General features: G+C 44.8%; 1 protein-coding gene across 3 annotated transcripts in view; it reads right to left on the bottom strand.

Moving 5' to 3' along the window:
- Positions 1-308: 308 nt before the first annotated feature.
- LOC122795588 (apolipoprotein L3-like) overlaps positions 309-19,176 on the bottom strand; it is a 353,437-nt gene continuing 334,569 nt past the window's right edge. For all 3 annotated transcript variants that reach the window (XM_044063839.1, XM_044063840.1, XM_044063838.1), the window contains exon 4: positions 309-1,310. In XM_044063839.1, the coding sequence (XP_043919774.1) occupies positions 500-1,310 (811 nt within the window). In that variant the 3' untranslated portion in view covers positions 309-499. The remainder of the gene's footprint in view (positions 1,311-19,176) is intronic.

Here is a 19,176-nt window from a genome sequence, read left to right as displayed (position 1 = left end):
ATAAGTATCCAGAAAGCAGACAGAGCAGAGAAGAACAGGATGAAATCTAAGTGCTCATTAAAATAACCTGTATTTCGTGACATGTTGGACCTGCTGAAGAGAAAGGCATGTATTCCAGAGACTACCCCATCTATGGAACAGGCTCCCATCCATGTGAAGCAGAGTTCCTCCCTAACCCAATTCAAGTGCAACTTGGACAATTGGATGGGAAACCGGAAATTCATCCCTGGTTTGGCACCTATGTCTCTAATGGACACAGGTAACCTGTAAATGGTTCATCTCCCAGGCCGATGCTTACACTTATCAAGGGTATCAGAACTTGTCAGAGATTTGGAATGCATGGCTAGGCTTAAAAAGGCCCTTGTGGTCGTTAGCCTAGTAAACACCCATGAACCTAAGTTGCCTTTACTCCTGGTTTGCTAGGTAGCTGTTCAAAATAATCATACAAATTCCTTCCAATCTATAGGCTACATTTTGACATTGTTTTAAGTAATTCATTTTAATAAACATCAATAGCTCTCACAGCAGTTTGGCTAGCAAGAACTTGGTCTCTTATTTTTTTAGCTATGTCATGTATGTGCTTTGCCTGCTCAGTGCTACAACCCTCACACACGTCATTGCAATCTTTCATTATCTGACCCAGATCAAAAGCCATTTCAAACAGTATGGCAGCACCTATTATTAACTTGTCTTGGTTAGATACACTTGTGAGTGAAAATGTATTTACAGGCTTGGTTGATTTAGCCATGTCCTCAGATTTCAGTGCATCTTTTGTTATATCCTCAACAGACTTTTCAAGCAATGAGAAGACATTGCTGAATGCTTTGCCTCTCAGACCTAATTTAACAGCCGTATTAGAAAAAGCAGTAATACATGACATAATATCTATTCCATGTGCAGTCTGAAATTCGTTTATAATATCCTGCAAATTTTTATTAGTGTTCTTAATTTCTTTTAAAATGTCTGTGACACTTTTTACATAGCTCTCAGTTTTCATAGTTTTATGGGCGAGTGAAATTCCATTTGTGATTTTCCCTACTGCACAAGCAGCACCACCAACAAAGAACACAGCTGTTGATATTCCTGCTGTAAATGGCGCCAATGACAGTCCCAATCCTGCCAGGCCTACAGCACAGCCTGTGACACTAGCCACATTACCACCAATAGCCACTTTCTTATTTGTTAGGTGGAGTTTATCAATGGCATCAGCAATCCTATCAAGTTCATATGTCTTTCTGACTATCTCTTTGGCTGCAGAGTGAAACTGGTGCTGCAGGTATCCTTGGTTTCTTTGTGGTACCACTGTTCTTCTGTTTAGGAACAACATAAATGAAGAATAGTTATTTATTTAAAACAGTTTTACTAGGAAAGAAAAAAGCATATGAATACTACACATTTCCAGATATGATGAGATTATAAAAGAAGTTAAAACAAAATGCAATTATATTTTATAAAATGATGCATGCCTGCACTCAAGCATACAAAACACATGCATGCACATATGTGTGTGAATGTTTGTCTATGAATGTATGTAGCAAGTAACTGCAATTTAGGATCAGCACCCTTCTGTCTCCCATCACTAAACAGACACTGACACACCTACAGAGAAAGCAACCTACCGATTCAAAGGACAGTACCATTGTTTAAGTAAAACTTGCCGTAACAGTAAACGTTCTAATAGATCACTGTGGCAGTAGATTAAGCTATATGGGTCATACCGCAATGCAAACAACCAGCTTCTCAAAGCTAATGGCACATTTCTCATGCTTCAACTATCAGGCTCTCAAGCAGAGTTCTATAAAAGGATAGCTGAAGCACAAAAAAATCCCCAAAACTTCACAGTATTTTTTCCCCAGGAGGGAGAAAAGAAAGTACAGCTGTGTAAGCTGAACTTATCTTAACAGCAGATTTTAGAATGATCACTGTTGCAGTAGCCTTAGCAATATGGTTTATCTCCTGCCAAGGATATAACAGCTGGCCAGCTTCCAAAGCTTCTGGGCACCTCCCACGTAACAAATTGTTAAGCAGCTTGAGCTGAGCTGACTAAAAGACAAGTTTGGGTGTGAAGCCCTTCAGAGCTTTCCTGCCAGCAGAGAGAGAGATAGAGAGAGAGTGTGGCTGAGCCCTGAAAGGTCTATTCTAGAAATGATGAAAATAAATGTCAACACCCTTGCGTAAAATACACATCAAAAAACAATAAAATAAATAAATAAAAATAAAAAAAACAAGTAAGATGGAGGAGGCAGCGGCTATTGCAGCAGTGTTCAATCGAACATCTACTGTTATATTAAGTTCATCTTACACAACTGTACTACGCTTATCATATTGATCACTGCTGGAGTAGCATTAGCTATATGGGTAGATTATCACAGCTAACTAAATTTGAGAGGTGGAAGGAACAGAATTCAGGAGCCCTTGGAGCATGGTCCTAGCAAAGGTTGATCTGGATCTAGAAAAGGAATCAAGCTTATAGTGCTTTGTAAAAGTATGCATAAAGGACCAAGTATCAGCTTCCAGAATATCTTAGACTCCAACCCTTTCCAAAAAGCTACAGATGAAGCCAAAGCCCTGATAGAGTGGGCCTTGACCCTGCCTGGAATAATTTTGTTATGGTGAGCACAACAAAAGGTAATAGCCTTAGACAACCATTTGGAAATAATGACAGATTATGTCCCTTCTTCTTTCATTCACAAGAAATAAACAATTGATCCAAAGATCTGAAAAATTTAGTTCTACCAAGACAGTACCCGAGTTGTCTGTGGACATCCAAGGTATAGATTATCCTTTCTTTCTCATTTTTAAGTTCAATAAAAATGGGTGAATGTATAGTTTGGCATAAAGTAAACCTGGATACCACTTTAGGCATAAAAGGATTAGTTCTCAAAGAAACACTGTCTCTACAGAAAATGTGATAGGGTTGACTCATCATCAGGGGTGTCTTGCAGAGGTTAAAACAATCAGTAAAATGTTTTCCATGTTAAGAACCTCAAGTCAGACAGATTAGTTGGTTCAAATGGAGCAAGTGTTAGCTTCTCGAACACAAAAATTAAGATCCCAAGGAGGGGCCACTGCTTTTCCTGGAGGCCTATTATACAAACCCCTTTTAAGAACATTTTGACATGACTGCCTTGAAAGAGGAGGATCCAAGGGCAGACATGCTGAAATGGCCAATAAATGAACCTTGATAGAGGAATAAGATTGGTCATAGGATCGTAACTCACACAAATATTGTAAAACCAGAGAAGAACTAGCCCTGAGTGGGTGCCGGTTATGTTGTTGGCACCAACTAGAAAACCTTTTCCATTTGCTAATATATGATTTTCTAGTAGCAGGCTTTCTTTCCTTCATAAGCAACTGCTGCACATCTTCAGTAAAGAAGTACCTAAACGGAATTAAGACCCTATCATCCAGGCAGTCAACTGAAGGTGTTAGATTTTGGGGTGTATCAAACACCGCTGTACTTGTGTGAGCTGATCCAGTCTGTAAGGAATCTTGTAGTAACTGCCCCAGGCCACTATTAAAAAAAGAAGGCAGAACCACGTTTGCATAGGCCAGAAGGAAATCACAATGATCTTCAGGGATTCCTTCTGTACCTTCAGAAGTACCCTGGATATTAGTGGAAAGGGTGGAAAAGCATACAGGAACATTCTGGTTCAATGTTCACAGAAAAGAAAAGAAAAGAAAAGGCATCTGTCTTCCAGGCCTTCTTGCATAGAATCCTGGAACAGAATCTTGCCAGTTGATTGCTCAAAGGGAAGCAAAAAACTCTACTTGAAGAACTCCCTCATCACATCCCTGAACTCTCCCTGATCAAGCTTCCATTCATGTGGGTCTACCCTGGTCCTTGTCATGTTGTCTGTCACACAATTTTTCTCCGACAGAGTATAAGATGCCTGTAGAGTGAGATTGTGCTGTGAAGCTATATCCCAAGCTAACATGGCTAGTATGCAAAGGGTGTGCGACTTGGTTCCCTCTTGCTTGCTGATGTACCAGATGACTGTGGTATTGTCTGTTACCAACTGAAGAGGTTCCAAGGGTATGAGATGTTTCAGAGAGATGAGCGCCTTGATCTGGACAACCATCTTCCAGATGTTTATGTGTTTCTTTCTGTCCTTGGTGTCTCGCACCCTCTGCACTTTTATTCCTCATGAAACTGCTCCTCAAGCAAAGTCCAAAGCATCTGTAATGAATGCTTTGGATCAGGGAGGGAGAAGGGGAGACCTGGATTCAAGGATATCTGTTGTGTCAACCAAAGGATCTCTTTTCTGACTGTCCTAGCACTGGGATTTAAAAAGATAAAGGGTGGTGATGTTGGGACCAAATAGATTTCAGATACTACTGTATCCTTCTGATGTGGAATCTTGCCAGGCGTATCATGAGAATTACAGATGCCATGAGACCCAAAATCCTGATGTATTCCATCACAGTGACCAAAGTCTAAGTGGAAAACATTAGAAGTAGATCTCAATAAAGATCTATTTTTTCCTGTGGAAGAAAAGATCTTTGAACTAAAGTTTCTAGTTGACATCCCAGGGGCACAATCCTGTGTGAGGGTGTCAAGAAAGACTTATGAATGTTCTCTTGGAATGCCAGCTTGTGCAAGAGATTTCTCACCAAAAGAGAGATTTCCTGACACTTTGAAAAAGACTTTGCAAAAATAAGCAAGTCATCCAAATGTGTAAAAAAGTGGTCACCCTGTAGCCTGCAATGAGCTATAACCACAGATAGACACTTTGTGAACACTCTTGGTTCAGTGGATAGTCCAATGGTAAGGCAGAGAACTGATAATGGGATCTGGACACACAAAACCTTAAGAAACATCTGAAGTCAGGATGAATAGGGATGCAAAGAACCGGTGGAAACAAAAGAGCCTGGTCTAGGGGGAAGGGAATGACATCCTGGAAAGGAGGAATTTCCTCCCACTGCCATCTGTAACTTTGATGAATGATTTTCAGAATCCATATGTCTAAAACAAACTGTTGCCAAAGAGTAAAATGGAGATGCAGACTTTCTGGAAGAAAAAAGGGGCCAGGTGGAAGGGGGGGGGGGGGGGGTCACAAGGCCTCTTGAAAAGTCATTCACATCATCCGGTCTGTACTTGAATTTTAGGAGGTACGAGACTTTCTTTGGAATCCCCTTGCCATTTGTTCTTAAACATCTGTTTATCTGAATTTTGGTGAGACTCTTTGATCTGTCTTTGTCAAAACTGGATAAGGAGAAAGAAAATCCCTTGGATGATTGGGAAGAGGAGGGATGAAAAATCTTAGCGATTCCCTGAATCAGCTTGCTCCTTTCATCACACTTTTGATCACCTCTGCAGCAGAGGGGGCGAACACTAAATCCCTATCCAAGACAGAATTTAAAATCTGATTTTTAACATCATCTGGGAGGTTCTCAGAATGCAGCCATGCAAACCTCCTTAAAACAGTACTAGTGATCATAGCCCTGGAAGAAGTACCAACAGGGTCATACACACTCTGCAATTAGTAATGACGTGCAATAGAAGAAACTTTTAGTTATGTACTCACCATAACTTTAGATGTTTGGGATCCATCTCGCCTACATTCTGTACTGATGGGCTCGGAGCCGATCCCTTGGCTCCGACTCGGCACGCTATGCTATAGAGCGAGGCCTCTTATTGGCTGAGCTATTTCTTATCCCAGGATGCACCACCACTAATCCCCCAGATCTTGTTTGTCCGCATTCATGCACACATGCACAACTTGTTTATATAACATTGTTAGATGTTTCAAGATGAAACAACAGGATTCGGACCTTCTGATATCCTCTGATCTCCAAGGAAGGGGGAAGGAGGGTGGGTTATTAGGAATGAAGGCGAGATGGATCCCAAACATCTAAAGTTATGGTGAGTACATAACTAAAAGATGTTATGTGATCCTATCTCGCCTACATTCTGTACTGATGGGACAGCGTCCCTAGCACCTAAATCCCGGGTGGCTCATTGGAAAATACTCCTGAGCACTGTGGAACCAAATAAAGCTCGTCCTCTAGATGCCACATCCAATTTGTAGTGGGAAATAAAGTGTGCGGGGAAGACCATGTAGCCATAGCACAAATGTCACTAATGGCAAGCTTAGAATGAAATGCTATCGAAGTAGCCATAGCCCTTGTAGAATGAGCTTTGACAGAGGTGGTAAGCTCTTTGTTAGAATAAAAATAAGCTTGAGTAATACAGTCCCTGATCCATTTGGCAATAGTGACCTTTGTGACAGCTTTGCCCAATTTATTGTCTGCAAAGGATACAAACAACTGATCTGTTTTCCTTGTTTGTTTGGTCCTGTCTAAATAAAAACGCAATTGCCTGTGGACATCTAGTGTGTGGAATATGAATTCTGCTTTGTTAGAATATTTTGGAAAAAAAACTGGAAGTTCTAACGATTGTTGTAAGCAGAAACTGGAACAAACTTTAGGGACAAAGGAAGGATTTAGCTTGAGGGATACTCTGTCTTTGTGAAAAAACAAGTACGGGGGTTTTACAGACAAAGCTTGAAGCTCTGAAACTCTTCTGGCAGAAGTAATCGCCACCAGAAAAGCAGTCTTCCATGATAGAAATTTTGGATCACATGTAGCTGCCGGTTCAAAGGGGGAGGACGTTAAGGCACGTAACACCACATCGAGATCCCATGGAGGAGCAGGATGAGATATCGGAGGTCTTAACAGAGCAGCACCTTTCAAGAAGGTCTTACACAATCTGTTGCTCATTAAAGGTGGGTTTATAGATTCGTGAAAATTGGAAATCGCTGCCAATTGAACCTTGATGGTAGAGACTGAAGAGCCTTGATTGAAAAGAGAAGTTAAAAATTTTAGTACTTCTGCCACGGGAATAGAGATGGGATCCAGGCCCCGGAGTTGAGCCCAAATATCAAATCTTATCCATTTGCTAGAATACAGTTTCTTTGTAGCAGACTTATGGGCCGAAGATAATATGTGTACAACCTCTGGATCCAATGTATGACTCCTGACTATAGTCAGAAGAGGAGGAGCCAAGCCGTCAATTTTAAGGTGTGTAGGGACTGGTGGAATAGTCTCGACTGATGAACCAAAAGGTCTGGGATCTGATCCAGGAACCATGGACCTCCCAGAGCATATTTCCGAAGATAGGGAAACCATACTTGACGAGGCCAGTAAGGAGCAACTAAGATCATTTTGCTCCCCAAGAGATGCCTTTTGGATCACCCTGGGAAGGAGAGGAACTGGGGAAGGCATAAAGCAAGCCGGTAGGCCAAGGACGGCTAGTGCGTCCATGGGGCTCTTCGGGCCGGGGTTAGGGAGAAGAATTCTTTGCACTGCATTTAGTGGAGTCGCGAAGAGGTCGCAACACGGAACTCCCCATTTGCTGAAAATCTGACTTGCAACTGTCATGTTCAGAGACCATTCGTGAGGAGAGAGGATGGTTCTGCTCAGTCTGTCGGCTATCACATTGGACTTGCCCGGGATATGAGTAGCCACTAGAAAGCGTTTGGTCGAGACTGCCCATTCCCAGACTCTCATGGCCTCTCTGCAAAGAGGATAGGATCTGGTCCCTCCCTGTTTGTTCAGGTACCAGACAACTGACATGTTGTCTGAGTGAATGGCAATTACGCCCTTAGGAAGATAATTGTGAAGGGCTTGAAGGGACAGAAGTACTGCCCTCATTTCTAGGATGTCGATATGAAGTAGGGTCTCTTCCGGGTGCCATTTGCCTTGGACTGACCTGCCCAGGGAATGCCCCCCCCACCCCATCTGGGAGGCGTCCGTGATCAAAGTGGCCGCAGGAGGAGGTGGAACAAAGGGTCGTCCCTGATCCAAATTGGAGGGCACTAGCCACCAGCGAAGGTCCCGTTTGCATGTTTCCGTGATCCATATAAGGTGACTGAGAGGGAGTTCCTGAACGGACCACTGAGCTGAAAGAAGCCACTGGAGAATTCTCATGTGCAACCTTGCCAAGGGGACTAGAAGAACCGTGGCGGACATGGATCCCAATAGCTGCAGGACCATTCTGGCTGGGGCTTTGGACCTGGGAAGTAAGGCTCGAACTTGAGTCTGTATGGTTTGTATTCTGTCTGTAGGTAGATAGACCCGCATTCGATTTGAGTCTATCTCTACCCCTATGAATCTTATTCGTTGAGATGGCAGCAACACAGACTTTGGCCAATTGAAGGTGATTCCAAGGGAACTGCCCAGTGATATAGTGGCTTGTAGGCTCCGCAGTAGTAGATGCTTGGAGGTGGCAGTTAGGAGCCAGTCGTCTAGATACGGAAACACCTGGAATCCTAGACTTCTCAGGTGAGCAGTCACGACTGCCAAGCACTTGGTGAACACCCTGGGGGCTGTGGTGAGACCAAAGGGCAGCGCGCGGAACTGAAAATGACTGCCTCCTAGGCTGAAGCGCAGATGTCTCCTGGACGCTTGATGTACCATGATATGGTAATAAGCGTCCTTGAGATCTATGGAGCAAATCCAAACACCTTCCTCCAGCAATGGGAGAATGGTTTGTAGGGTGACCATTCGGAACTTGGACTTTCTGACTGAACGGTTTAGGATGCTAAGGTCCAGGTCCAAAATGGGCCTCAAGTCCCCGTTCTTTTTTGGCACCAAAAAGAATCCTGAGTAAGTCCCTAATCCGATCTGGTCTGCGGGGACCGGTTGGATGACTCCTTTTTGCAGCAGCTTTGAAACTTCTGAGGCTGCAGTATCCCGTTGACTGGGTGGCGGGTCCGGGATTTTTTTGGACTGAGGTGGAGAATGAGAGAAAGGGATGGTGTAACCTCCGGCGATAATTCGAAGCACCCATCGGTCCTGAGTGATACCTTCCCAGGCTGTTAGGTGCTTCGAGAAACGACCCCCGACTGGCTCCGGAGCTGCACAGTCAGGCAATCCCTCAGGGACTATGAAAGGCTGAAGAGCCACGAAAGGACTCGCGGTCTCCAGTGTTGCGAGGGCCTCTGCCGCCTCTGGGACGGCGTCTTCCGGAAGAATTTCCCCTCCTGCCTCTGGAAGGGGATCCTCCTGCTGAGAGGGGTAAGGCTTCTGAGATCTACGGAACCACATTTTCCCTCCTCTTTTAGCCTTGGGATAAGGCCGAAAGGGAGTGGAAAATCATGCCCCTACGGCAGTCAGAGTCTTACCCTCCTGTTCGCAGCGGGTCAGTGTGTCCTTTACCTTGGGTCCAAACAGGGAGGACCCATCAAAGGCGTCGGCAAAGGAAGACTTAAAGGCCTCCGCGAAATGACACAGGCGGAGCCAGGCTTGTCTCCGTAGAGCAATGCCTGTACCCGCCGCTCTACTCGCCCCTTCGGCCGCATAAGAAATGAGCCTCATGGACGAGTTTGAAATGGACGACAATGTAGCCAGCTGAGAGCCAACCGTCTGGGCCAGCTCCTCAGGCAGGTTACCCAAGAGGGTATCGGATAGTTCTTTAATCAGATCCCTCTGAAATCTGTTAAAGTGCGTAAGGTAGTTCAAGGACCTTAATGTAAAGGCCGCTGAACTTAGGGTGCGCTTTCCGTACCGATCCATGCTCCTAGACTCCTTATTAGGAGGATGGACGGACGTCGAAGCCTCTGCTACATCTTGCTGGGTAGCAGATGCCACCACCAAAGCATCTACAGCCACACCTTTGGTTAGAAACTCTTTTTCAGGGGGTGCCAAGAGGAACTTATTCGGACGAGCAGGCACCGGTTCCACAGAGTCTGGGTGTTCCCACGCCCTTGACAGATCAAATCCAAGAGCTCGTCAAGGCGGAGACACCCAGGAGGCGGAGGGCTGAGCCCCGAAGGCCTTAAGGAACACCGACTCATCAGCAGAAGGGGGTTTGGACTGCCAGCCGCCTCGTTGTTTAAGGGCTTCCAGGATGTCTGCAAAGGAGACATCATCCGAGGACGACTTAGGGGACCCCTCTGCATCATCGAGATCAGTGTCTGATGTAAGAGACTCATCAGAGGAGTCAACGTGCTTCCTCTTGCACGATGTTTTCCTGGGGGGTTCTTCCGAGGAGGCTGCAGAAGGACCTCCAGGAGGGGGGGAAACCCCAGTGGGGGTAACCTCAGGCCCCGGGGCTCCGCTGTCTAAGGACAGGGGGACTGCCAAAGACCCAGTCTCGGTATGCAGGGAAGGAGCTGGGGAGACCGTGGAGGTAGCCAAAGATGGTTTGGCTAACACACTCCTCATAGCCCTGAAGGCGGGACCACCAGAATCCTGGGAGGGTCCCACCTCCGTGGCCACGACAGTAGACGGCACTCCCGCCGCCGACACACCAAGAGGGAGACTTGGGACCGAAAACATCAATCCCGAAGCATCCCCCCCCAGGGCCGACGGAAGAAGTCCGTGTACTGAACTCCGACCCAAGAGCCGGAGTTGGAGTAAGGGTCGGGCCCGACCCTAAAACCTCCACTGGTTCCACCAGCACCGGCTCCAACGGTGCCGAGGCTGTTGGAGGAGGAACCATAGTAGGGAGGTGGACCATCGGCTCCGAAGCCGAATGGGCTGGAGCCGAAACTAGCTTTTGGAACACCGGAGACTGGAAGAGTCTTAGGAGCACCCTGTCGATGTCCGAATCAGACATCTTGGATGATCTGGACGATACCGATCGGGTCCGAACCAATTTCTCCATCGGCTCCATAGGACTAGGGGACCGGCTCCGAATGGATTCTACCACTATCGGCTCCGAGAGAGATCTCAAGGCAATTTCCCTCGGTGCCGATAAGGACTTCGGCTCCGAAGGGGAAGAGTCTGAGCCGGTAACCCTCATCGGCTCCAATATCAGTGGAGACGATGAAGGTGACCCGCCTCTTGATGCCCCAGTCCTCGGCTCCGAAACCAGAGGGGTCGAGGCTGGAGGCATCGAGGCAGACCGTTCCGCCCTCGGCTCCGAAGTCCGTGGAGCCGATGGAGAAGTCTGCCTAGGTTTTTTGGCAGTCGGTTCCGACTGACTGGTCGGAGCCGACGCTTTCTTCTTTTTTGAAGGAGAGGGAGACGAAGATAAGGCCTCCTCGAAGGATGGCTTGATTAATCCCTTAAGGATTAATTTGTTTTTCCTCTCCTGGAGGACTCTAGATGAGAAGGCGTGACACACGCTACATGATTCTTGTAGGTGCTTGGCGCCTAAACAGTAAACGCAAGAGGAGTGGTCGTCCATTATGGACATCTTGAAACCACACCTCGTGCATTTTTTAAACCCGGAGGGTTTATGATCTTTGGACATGACTAGAGAACAACACAGTTATCTAAGATAACACGAAAAACTAGCTTAGAAGTTCAAAGTATAAAGTTTTTTTTTTTTTTTTTTTTTGTTACACAATAACAAGTACACAAGAAAAAACACAGAAGGAGAGGGTCAAGACCCTCTAACTAAAACGGGTACTTGACCCACAAATAAACGCTAGCCACAAATAAACGCTAGAATAGCAAAAGGAAGGCCCTCTAACTAAAGCGGAAACCTTCCCTTAACAAAAAGAACAACTTTCTCAACAAAATCTCAAAAAACACACACGTATCACAACAATAGCTGTTAAAACAGCTTTTGGGTTGAAAACGAGTAAATTCCTGACAGGAAAAGTCTAAATAAATAGTACTTAGCCCAGCCAAGTTGAGACCACGTCTTAGCTAGTAAGCGGCAAACGAGATCTGGGGGATTAGTGGTGGTGCATCCTGGGATAAGAAATAGCTCAGCCAATAAGAGGCCTTGCTCTATAGCATAGTGTGCCGAGTCGGAGCCGAGGGATCGGCTCCGAGCCCATCAGTACAGAATGTAGGCGAGATAGGATCACATAACATCTTAAGTTATTTAAGGCATTTTTTTTCTCACAAGAAGAAAACTGAAGATACAATATTCCTCAAACTTTCAAAATTTGTCAGAACAAACTTTAAGATAAGAACCTGGCAATTAAAAATTTTGAAAATCAAAGCTGCGACAATATACACTTTTTTCCCATACCTACCAATAACTTTCCTATTGTCAACAGAAAGAGTAGGATTGGAATTAGCTAAGTGCTTAGTAGCAGTGGGATCAACTAATTCTATAGCTGCTGGGTCAGGTTTGAGAATATTGTTTAAAATTTAAAAGACTGAGTAACTTTATGCATCCTATCTGCCTTTTTATGAGCGGCTGGCTGACTGTCAGGAAAACTGCAGGCAGTAAGGCAGTAACACGCTGATCCTCTAAAGCAGACAGAACAGCAGGAATGAGTGTAGGTTCTGGGAAATCCTTCTGTAAAAACTTCTGGTTATTTTCTGAGGGACTGAGAAACCTCAGTTTTCTCCCTCTGAAAACACTGGCACATTCTAGCAACAGACTTAGAGAAAGTGAAACCCCACAGGGGGAATCAGATACTGAACTTTCCTCTGAGTATGAATCAGAAATCTAAGGAAAAGGGTTAGTATGGTCTAGTGGTAGAGTACCGGATTACCACAAACAGGTATGTGAGTATGAGTCCTGTGGGCCCGAACTATTTCTTCAGGAGGGTCTAGATCAGAAAAATGATTGATGCAAGAACCATGGCCTAAAACTAAATGTGAACAAATGCATTATCATACCCTTTGGAAAGTCAAATATCCCTGCAAATTATATCAATAGCATACCCCTAAGAGTAGACTCAGAGGTGAGAGATCTTGGTACACAGATAGATAGCAGCATGAACTTACACCATGTATCCACAGTGGTGAGGAAGTCCTTCGGTGTGGCACAAGTTATAAGTAAAGGTATGACATCCAGATCTATGGAAATTATAATCCTGCTGTACTCAGCCCTCTGCAGACAAATAATAGTGCACAATATGCAATTTGGCATGTACTTGACAAGGCACTTGCAGCAGTGACCTCAAAGGCTCCTCACAAAGAAAATACAGGGTGTAAACAATACGTTCTATTCCAACATACTAAAGGCCCTATCCCTTTACTCTTTCTCCAACCGACTATTAAGGGGTGACCTATGCCTGACCTACAAGGCACTCACAAATCTAGCCTTAATGGAGGTGTTACATATCCGCAAGTCAGACAGCATGAAGGTCACCTGATCTAGGGATCTAAACTCAGTGACTCAAACAAAACATGTTGTAGAGACATATATGTATCTCAAAGACTGCCCCTTCTCTAGAACAGGCTTCTTATTCATATTAAGCAGAGCCCCTCCCTGGCCCTCTCAAAAAGCAATATGGATCAACAGATGGAGAATCGTAAACTCACACCTGGGGTAGTGCCTATGTCCCTTATCGACAGGGGCAATCTTTAAGATACTCAAGGCACAAGTGGCAGGATATAACTCATATAGCTAACGCTACTGCAGCACAGATCAATATGATGAGCACCCTGAACAGCAATGCTAGCAAAAAAAAAAAAAAGTAGCTATATAGAGAAAAGAGATGGACAAATCCACACTGGCAACAGCAAAAAATGCAAGCAAGAAAAAAAGGGGTCTGAAGAGATGATTGGCTACTACACCAATGATCTTTTAGAACATCTACTGCTGAGGTAAATTTTACTTGCACAACTGTATTATCTTCAAACAGAGATCACTGTTGAAGTAGACTAAGCTACATGAACATATTACTATAGCTTAGGGAAGAAAAGGGGAAAAAGTGAAGAGGTAAATAAAGTATGACTCCAGCAGCCCCTGGAGAATGGTCCTAGTAAAGCCTGTTCTGGACCTGGAGTGGAAATCCAGTTTATAGTGCTTTGTACAAGTGTGTACAGTGGACCATGTTGCTGCCTCTATAATACTTCTAGAGTTCACCCCTTACCAAATAGCATTTGAAGATGCCAATTTCATTGTGGACTGGGATGTAATCTTGCCTAGAAATGGGTTATTATGCTGAGTATAATAAAAGACAATAGCAAGAGACAACCACCTGGAAATAGTTTGTTTTGATACTGGTTGTCCTTTCCTCATACCTTCACAAGAGGCAAACAGCTGATCAGCTCTCCTGAAGGTTCAAGTATTGTCTAGGTCAGTGATGGTGAACCTTTTGGGCTTGGTGCGTCAAAAATTCAGAAAATGCCTAACTTGACTGCTGGCATGTCACCCCCCCCCCCCACAAACAAAAATAAATAAATAACAAATAAAATAAAATAATATAAATAAATAAAAATAAGAGACATGGACAGTTTTAAACAACTAATATATTAATTTGAGACACTGACAGAAAAAAATGAATGTGAATTAATATACATTTTCTAAAGTAAAATAAATCTATCAATTTAATTATTGTAATTATTAAGTGTAAAAAGTCACCAGTTTTAGGAGGGATTAAGAAGGACAGTTGAGAAGCGTGTAAAACAAAACCAACTTAGAAATGCAGACTACATGCCCTTTGCAGAAGTGTAACCATGAAGAAAAAAAACAATGTCAGCACTGCCCGCGACAGACTCTATCAAGACAGTATACAGAAACAGTCTTAGAGGTTAACAACTTCCTTACCTCTACAGCAGTATTGTTGAACTGGCTCCTGGCACAAAATAATTCAATGCACTTATCATGAGCAACAAATGCAAAAGTAGTTTCTTTGGTAACTTGGGTGTTGATGAACACTGGCGTATCACCCAAAATGTCATGGCATGTCACCTTTAACACACGTGCCATAGGTTTGCCATCACTGGTGTAGGTAGTATCTGAGCTGGCTGTGGACATCTAAGTACGAAGGATCCTTTCACCCTTGTTCTTAGATTCAGGAAAGTATACTGGAAGATTAACAGTTTAGCTTAAAGTAAACTCTGAGACCCTTTAGGCATAAAGGTAGAAATTGTTATCAGGCATACCCTGTCCCTGTGGTGACAAGATAAAGTTGACTCACTTTAGGAGCTTTTACTTCACATACTCTCCTAGCAGAAGTCAGAGCAATGAGTAAACAGTCTTTCAAGTTGGGAATCTCGATTCAGCATCATGAGCAGTTCAAATGGAGACAAAGTAAGCTTCAGTCTCTAAGTTCAGATCCCAAAGATAAAACATCTGTTCCAAGACAGCCAAATATGCAACACCCCTTTCAGACACTGTTTAACTTGAGAACGAGGAAATCTAAGGGCAATCTAAGGGCATACAAGTAGAACAGATGGCAAACATACTTTGACAGAGGAATACAAAATGCCTTTGGACAATAGCTCACAAAAATAATTAGGAACCATAGGCAATGAGACCTAAAAAGGATTCTGGTTCTTTGACTGGTACCAAACAGAAAATCTTTTCTACTGCAGTTATATGATTTTTTAATATAAGGTTTTCATGCCTCCTTTAATACCTACTGCACAGCCTCAAAAAAAAGGTGCGTAAAAGGTATCAGAGTTTTATCATCTAGAGCTGCTCCAGTGGCATAGAGGGTGGGAGAGCACTCATCGATGACACTCTCTAAGGGGAGGCATGGCCCAAAGAGTGGAATTCCCTCAGACGTTATCGACGAGTGTGGGAGGCAGGGAAAAAAAGAAGTTATGTACCTACCATAACGTTCCATGTTAGTTGTCTTCATCTCGCTTTCTTTCTTGCTGTTTGGGATCAGAGCCGATCCTCGGCTCCGACTCAGCCATCTTCAATAGCTCGAGAGCTGTTTACTGGCTCAAGGCTACCCCTTATCCCATGATGCCTAGTGAAAGCTACCCAGATCTCGTTTGAAATAGCTAACTCCAGGCATCCAGACATAGCAAAAGAAAAAACCTAGTCCAAAAGAATAGGTTGACTATACCTGCCATAGTCTCTAAGTCAGTAGAAGAAACAAACCAGAGAACACCGAGCCAGTGAAATAAGAACTCCTCTCGGTCTAATAGGACAGGGGGACGGAGGGTGGGACGCAAGAAAGAAGGCGAGATGAAGACAACTAACATGGAACGTTATGGTAGGTACATAACTCCTTTATGTTAAGTTGTCTATCTCGCCTTCGTTCTTGCTGGTTGGGACTGCGTCCCTAGCACCTAATATCCTGGGTGGCTCATTGGAACAGACTCTTCAGAACAGTGGAACCAAAGTCAGCTCTACCCCTGGAGACCATATTCGGCTTGTAATGAGAAATAAAGTTATGAGGATTTGCCCACGTAGCAGCTGCACAGATAGAATCCATGGGCAACCTAGACTGGAAGGCTACAGAGGTGGCCAAGGTCCTAGTAGAATGACCTTTCGGTTTGATAGGTAACTCTTTGTTCCTTAACTGATAAATAAAAGTAATAGTATGAGACAACCATCTAGATAAGGTCACCTTGAAATCTGGGAGACCTTGTTTGCCTAAGGCATAAGAAAGGAATAGCTGGTCCAACTTCCTTATTTCCTTAGTTCTGTGCAGGTAAAAACACAATTGTCTATGAACGTCCAATTGGTGTAATTTGTATTCTGCCTTGTTGGTGTGATTAGGGAAAAACACAGGAAGGTCTATAGATTGGTTTAAATTATTTTCTGAGCAGACTGTAGGAAGAAAAGAAGGATGTGTCCTCAGAGCAATCTTGTCCTTATGAAAAACCAAGTATGGAGGACGAACACATAGCGCCTGAAGTTTGGAGATGCATCTGGCTGAAGTAATAGCTACCAGAAAGAGTGTCTTCCAAGATAAAAACTTAATGGAGCAGGATGCTGCTGGTTCAAAAGGGGGCAGAATTAAGGAAGTTAGGGCCAAATTAAGGTCCCAAGAAGGAGGGGGGTCTCTCTCTGGAGGCCTAAGGAGAGTCGTCCCTCTCAAAAAAGCTTTGCAGAGCTTATGAGACATAATGTTATAATCTGAGAACCCAACATGAAAGTTAGAAATGGCCGCTAATTGAACCCTGATCGTAGCAGAAGCGGACCCGGAATGAAAAAGTTGTGCTAGGAATTCCAGAATTTCGTGGACTGGGGCTGAAAAGGGATCTACGTTCCTAGCCTCTGCCCAGCAAGAAAAACTTTTCCATTTACTAGCATAAGTTTTCCTGGTTGTGAACTTGTGAGAGGAGACAATAATTTCACGTACAGCCGGGGAAATGCTGGGAAGCCTGGCTAAGGTTGGAAGTGGAGCAACCAAGCTGTGAGCTGGAGAGTTTGGAGGGATTGATGCAACCCGCCTGACTGATGAATCAGTAGATCTGGAATCGGGTTCAGAGTCCAGGACTGATCGAGAAGGTAATGGCGCAGGAATGGGAACCATATCTGTCGAGGCCAGAAGGGGGCAATGAGGATCATTTTGCAACCTAACGATATTGCTTTCTGTATGAGTTTCGGTATCAGGGGAAATGGAGGAAAGGCATAAAGAACTCCCTGAGGCCAATCGTGGACTAGAGCGTCTCTGAGTGTGTGACCTGGAAGCAGAAGAAGGGAGAAGTAGTTGCTGCATTTGCTGTTGAAGGGGGTGGCAAAAAAATAGCAGCAAGGCTGTCCCCATTTGCGGAAGATAAGATCCGCAACTTCCTGATTCAGAGACCACTCGTGAGGCATGAGGATAGCTCAGTTGAGCCTGTCCGCTATGACGTTAGACCTCCCAGGGATGTGCATTGCAATCAGAAAACGTTGGGAGGAAATAGCCCACTGCCATAGTCTGAGTGCTTCTCGACATAGGGGGTAGGATCTGGTTACGCCCTGCTTGTTGATGTACCACACCACTGACATATTGTCTGTTTGAATTGCAATGGTCCCAGAAGGAAGAGAGTCCTGAAAGGCTTGCAACTCTAGGAGTACAGCTCTCATTTCTAGGACGTTTATGTGCAGATGGTACTCATGAGGTTGCCAAGTGCCTTGGACTGTCCTGCCCAGATAATGCCCCCCCCCCCTTATCGGGGAGGCTTCTGTGGTCACTGTGGCTACCGGAGGGGGCTGAATGAAGGGTCTGCCCTGAGTCACTAGTGGGGAGACCATCCACCATGAAAGGTGCCTCTTGCATGCTTCTGTAATCAGGATCATGTGAGACATGGGCAGCTCTTGGAAAGATCACTGTGTGAACAGAAGCCACTGAAGGATCCTCATATGAAAGCGGGCCAGTGGGATTAGAAGAATGGCTGCTGCCATGGAACCCAGAGTTTGAAGGACGAACCTGACTTGGATCCTTTTGCTCTGCATTAGAATCTGTACTTGCTGATGAATTGTAGACACCCTTTCTAGCAGTAGCCTTGCAAACATGTTCCTTGCGTCTAAGTCTGCTCTTATGTAAGTGATAGACTGACAGGGCAACAAGGCAGATTTTTCGAAGTTTTTTGTAATGCCTAGCTGGGAGCAGATTGGGATTGTGTAGTCCCTGACTTGTAGGAGTTGATGCCTGGTAGTAGCAGTGAGGAGCCAGTCGTCTAGATATGGAAACACCTGGAATCCTCGACGTCTCAGGTGAGCTGTGACCACTGCCATACATTTGGTGAACACCCTGGGGGCTGTGGTGAGACCAAAGGGCAGAGTTCTGAACTGATAATGACTGGCTCCCAGCTGGAAGCGAAGAAATCTCCTGGAGCGCCTGTCCATCTTGATATGGTAGTACGCATCCTGAAGATCTATCAAGCACATCCAATTGTCCTGACCCAGAAAGGGTAGAATAGACTGTAGCGTGACCATCCGAAACTTTGTTCTTAGTACAGACTTGTTTAGTCTGCTAAGATCCAGACTCGGTCTCCAGTCCCCTGTCATTTTTGGTACCAAAAAGAACCTTGAGTAAGTTCCGGATCTGTGCTGGTCTGCCGGGACTTCCTGGATGACTCTTTTTTCTAGCAGTTTTGAAACTTCTATTACTGCTTGGTCCTTCAGATTGGGTGGAACATCTGTAAGGGATTTCTTTGACGGTAAGGGGGGTTGACGGAAGGGAATTTTGTAACCTCCGGATATAATGGACCATACCCATCTGTCTTGCGTTAAATTTTGCCAGGCTTTTGGGTACAGTGAAAGTCTTCCCCCGACTGCCTCCAGATATGAGCAGCCGGGCAACCCTTCAGGGATGCTGAAAGGGCTTATCAGAGAAAGATTCTCTGTTGCCCTGGTTCTGCGGACCCCCTCTGCCACGAGGGCGGCGTCTGTTATTACTGTTTCTCCCTCTGCCTCTAGAGAAAAAATCGCTATGTATGTCAGGCAAGGCTCCTTGAGATTTTCGGAACCACATTTTGCCACTCTTCTGACGTTTGGGGTAAGGTCTAGAGGGAGTGGAAAAACGAACTCCCATGGCAGAGAGAGTCTTACCTTCTTGCTCACACCTAGTCAAAGTGTCTTTCACCTGTGGTCCAGAAAGAAAGGAACCATCAAAGGGGGTGTTAGTGAAGGACGCTCGA

The sequence above is a fragment of the Protopterus annectens genome, chromosome 2.part2, assembly GCF_019279795.1.
Source record: "Protopterus annectens isolate FY-2018-M chromosome 2.part2, PAN1.0, whole genome shotgun sequence".
Classification (NCBI taxonomy): domain Eukaryota; kingdom Metazoa; phylum Chordata; order Ceratodontiformes; family Protopteridae; genus Protopterus; species Protopterus annectens.
This window is presented reverse-complemented; position numbering and strand designations above follow the sequence as displayed.